General features: G+C 37.0%; 1 protein-coding gene across 1 annotated transcript; it reads left to right on the top strand.

Annotated features, from left to right (window-relative positions):
- The first annotated feature begins 1,492 nt into the window (after window positions 1-1,492).
- On the top strand, window positions 1,493-4,045 carry LOC127291418 (uncharacterized). Its single transcript, XM_051320548.1, has one exon. It carries the CDS (start codon window positions 1,493-1,495, stop codon window positions 4,043-4,045), a length of 2,553 nt encoding a protein of 850 aa, XP_051176505.1.
- Window positions 4,046-4,900: the final 855 nt, after the last annotated feature.

Here is a 4,900-nt window from a genome sequence, read left to right as displayed (position 1 = left end):
AATAGTCTGTTGCATAATCCTAAAGAAGATAAAGAAGTAAAAATGCCTGAAGAATCTGAGAAATGTCAGGAAGAAAATCAACAAAGCTGACTAAGCGGTGGCCAAGGGATGTTGAAAATACTTCCAGTTACATTGATAGGACCAATAAAGTCTATTCAGACATACGCTTTACTGGATGACGGATCAACAATTACATTAGTGGATTCAAAACTAGCAAATGGTATTGGAGCAAATGGTCCGTCAATAAATATTAGTATTAAAGGCATAGGAGACGCAGGTCATGTTGAGACTACAAGTAAAAGGGTATCATTAACCATACGGGGAGAATTCGGACAATATAATTTACATAATGTTACTGCTATACCCAAACTAAATCTACCAACTCAAACTATTGAAGAACGAGCTATATTTGAATTACACCAACATGATGGTGAACGTCTACAGTCATACGTGAACGCCAAACCCTTAATTCTCGTCGGACAAGATAACTGGGAACTCCTTGTAACTCACGAAACAAAGTTAACAGACAATAGGTCATTAATTGCATCAAAAACGTTGTTAGGTTGGGTAGTCCACGGACGAACAAAAAAGGATAACAAAGAATTCAATATAACACTATCATGTTCCGAAAATAAAAAAAATACGAAGACAAACAGTCATTGTAAACAATTCGATGAATCGGACACAAGCCTACATGACATGGTGAAAACGTACTTTCAAATAGACTCATTAGGGGTGCTGAATAAGGAGAAAATAAATGAAAATGATGCAAGAGCAAACAAAATATTAGAAGAAACAACTCGACGGAGATCGGAATGTGAATGGGAAACGGGATTATTGTGGAAAACGGAGGATAAGGTAATACCAGAAAATAGTCATGAGATGGCCTGGAAGCGTTTAAATAATCTAGAAAAAAGACTTGATAGAGATCCAAGATTCGCGTCTTCATATTGCAAAGAGATGGACAGATTTATAGTAAATGGATATGCTCAGAAGGTCACAACAAAACCAACAGGAGTACCTATATGGTTCATTCCACATTTCGGAGTAACCACTTTCAACGGAGAAAGACTTAAAGTAAGAATAGTATTTGATGCAGCGGCGAAGTGGAAGGGTAAAAGTTTAAACGATTTCCTTCTAGCAGGTCCAACACTACTTAACTCACTTATTGGCGTGTTAATGAGATTTCGACAGCATCCAATAGGAATTAAAGGTGACATTAAAGATATGTTTCTAAGGGTCAAGATATGTGAAAAGGATCAAGACGTCCAAAGATTTCTTTGGAGAGGTATGGACAGGAAGCGGGAACCAGATGAGTATATTATGACATCACTTATATTCGGATCTAAATCATCGCCTACTAGCGCTATATACGTTAAGAACAAAAATGCAGAGACCTACAAAGATGCTATGCCTGAAGCCGTGGAGTCAATAATAAAAAAATAGTTATGTCGATGATTTCTTGGACAGTTACCAAACACCAGAGGAAGCAATGAAGATTATCAATCAGGTTTCCGAAATTAATCACCAAGCAAATTTTCATATGCATACATGGGTCAGTAATAACAAAGAAGTGGTGAAAACTCTCCCATCAAATGATACGACAAACATGAAGAACATAAAACTTGATTTATCCACATCCACACATAGTAAATATGAGAAGGCACTTGGATTGAGATGGGAGACAACAACAGACATGCTTAAATTCAACGTCAACATACAAACTGTGTCACCAAAATTACTTGAAGGGAAAATTATTCCCACTAAAAGAGAATTTTTAAAAGTAATTATGTCGATTTATGACCCACTAGGATTTATATCTCCTGTTACAATAAAATCCAAAATTATTCTGCAAGATGTGTGGGCAAGTGGTGTCAAATGGGATGAAAAAATTCAAGAAGCTGAATTTAAAGCCTGGAAGATTTGGTTGAATGAACTTCTACAAGTAGCTAAGTGTTCCATTCCTCGATGTTACACATCAAAATACGGTATGAAGAAAGTAACTGAGCTACACATATTTTGTGACGCCAGCATAAAGGCATATTCCGCAGTCGCATATTGGAAATTTCAATTTGAAGATGGGACAATAGAGACAAATATTATTATAAGTAAAAGCAGAGTTGCACCGCTCAAACCAATATCTGTACCAAGACTCGAATTACAAGCTGCTCTATTAGGAAGTCGCTTAGCGAGATCCATCGAAGCGGAACACACCATAAAGGCTGACCGACGTGTGTTCTGGAGTGACTCCCGTACTGTTCTAGCGTGGATAAAAACTAACCCAAAAATTTATCACACCTTTGTGGCCCATCGGTTGGGCGAAATATGTGAGCTGACGAATATTGCCGAGTGGAGATGGATACCAACGAACTTGAACCCAGCAGATCATGCGACACGCTCAACGAGTCCTAGAATTGACACTAACACGGAATGGTTTACCGGACCTGCCCTTTTGAAGTCAGAAAATATTACATTGCCAAATGAAGATCATTTCATTGATGAAGATCACCTAGGAGAAATAGAAAAGGAGCGGAAATCAGCAGTGGTTCTGACTTGCCATGCGCAGCCAAGTATTCCGGAAGCTAATCGATTTTCAAGTTGGAAACGATTATTAGGAAGCACAGCATGTACCTTGCTAGCAATAGAGAAATGGAAAAGGAAAAGGAACACGCAGTTAACCGTAAATCATTACACCAGGGCAGAAACTTCGCTATTTAAAGAAGTACAAAGACAAAGTTTCCAGAAGGAAATATCCGCAATACGGAAAAGGAATCAAGTTGAGAAGAATAGCTCAATAAAATCTTTGATGCCAAAACTAGATAGTGATGGGTTAATCAGAGTATGTGGTCGAATACCCAGTAACTCAAGACTGGAAATAGAAAACGAGCCTATCATCCTAGATGGAAATCATCAAATTACCCGTTTGTTGATAAAGGAATATCACATCAGGATGAAACATGGTAACAATAATACTGTTATCAATGAGCTACGTCAGAGGTTCTGGATAACCAAGTTAAGAGCAACTTTAAAATCGATAGTTACAAAATGTGTATTCTGCAAATTGCGAAGGGAGAAACCAAAAACACCATTGATGGGTAATTTACCAGAGGCACGATTGGCTTACCATCTACGACCGTTTACACACTGTGGAGTGGATTACTTTGGCCCAATGTGGGTGGCCGTAGGTCGAAGAAGAGAGAAAAGATGGGGTGCTTTGTTCACTTGCATGACCACAAGAGCCATACATCTTGAAATAGTCCACACTCTTACATCAGATTCAACTCTACTGGCCCTACGCCGATTGATCGCACGAAGAGGACAACCGCGAATTATGTATTCGGACAATGGGACCAACTTTAGAGGACTAGACAATGAATTGAGAGCAAAATTGAAAACTTTAGATACTGAGATACAAACTAAATTTGCTATTGAAAATAATATTCAGTGGAGGTTCATACCACCAGACACGCCTCATATGGGAGGCGCTTGGGAAAGGATGATCAGGTCCGTAAAGGTGTCATTATCAATTATATTGAGAGAGCAAGCACCTCGCGAGGAAGTGTTACTGACATTGTTTGCCGAAATAGAGCAGTGTGTCAATTCAAGACCACTCACACATGTTTCACTCAATCCCAAGGATGAAGAAGCACTAACTCCTAACCATTTCCTCATAGGAACCTCCTCTAGCCAAACACTGAATTCCCGATTTGATATGCTTGCCGAATGCAACTGGTCCCAATGGAGAAAGGCTCAAAATTTTGCAGATGCCTTTTGGAAGAGATGGTTGAGAGAATATTTGCCAACATTATTGCCACGGCAAAAATGGACAACGGAAAGCAATCCTTTGGAAATAGGCGATGTCGTATTAATAGCAAATACTCAAGAGCCAAGAAACTCATGGCCGAAAGGAGTGATTGAAAAGGTGTATCCTGGTACTGATGACCGTATTCGCGCAGTGACAGTAAGAACAACGAAGGGTACCTTTATCCGATCATCCAATAAATTAATTCGCTTGATAAAGGCATCAGAAGTACAAGGACCTTGATCCTTGTACTTGGGTGGAGAATTGTAAAGAATGAAAATTTGATTTATTATTGTTATTATTTTTTGGGTTGGTAACTTGTGTTTCGAAATTTTTTATTGTTTGTTCTATAAATTAAAATTAATTCACGATCAGATGAGCTGAACTGTTTAGGCATTCAGTGGGTGAATAAAAGGCTGAACTGTTAAGACATTCAGATATATGACTAGGACTGAACTGTCTGGGCATTCAGTCCCTAGTAAAAAAGATCAAAGGCTGAACTGTTTGGGCATTCAGTCTTTATCGACGAAGTAAAAATAATTATTTTAAAATTGTAATTTGTAAAATAGGAAAAATTTCGTATTTCGAACAATAAAAGGATAATAATAAACAGAGATAACCTTGTCGAAAGGTTTGGGTTTTTCCCCGACTGTTTGGCGCCTGCAGTATGGGAAACTAATTAAAATTTCAGGTAACCGGATTGTGTTAAAGGAGAAGGAGAAGAAGAAGAAGAAGAAGAAGAAGGGGAAGAAGAAGAAAATTACTATCAGATTGTTATGAGAGTTCAGTTTAAATGTGTACGCGGATAAAGTTGTGTTAAATAAAATTCAAAAAAATAAAAACTGTTTGTTCATTCATTTCACATGGACAGATAGAAAAAAATTTTTTATACTTTTTTGATAAAAAAAAAATGTTTTATTCATATTTGTTTAATTAAAAGTAGATAGATATTGATTTTTACATTAATGTATCGATCGATATATTACATTAATTTCACATTGTTACACTGGAAAAAAATTACTTGACTATTATCAAATAAATATTTATTTGTATTAAATAATTATTACTTGAGTCAATTAAATGATATTTGTTTCAAAT

This window comes from Leptopilina boulardi, unplaced genomic scaffold (assembly GCF_019393585.1).
Source record: "Leptopilina boulardi isolate dan_hultmark-lab unplaced genomic scaffold, ZJU_Lbou_2.1 LbouV2_137, whole genome shotgun sequence".
In the NCBI taxonomy this organism is placed as follows: Eukaryota; Metazoa; Arthropoda; class Insecta; order Hymenoptera; family Figitidae; genus Leptopilina; species Leptopilina boulardi.
Note: the sequence above shows the minus strand (reverse complement) of the source record. Positions and strands in the feature narration are given on the sequence as shown.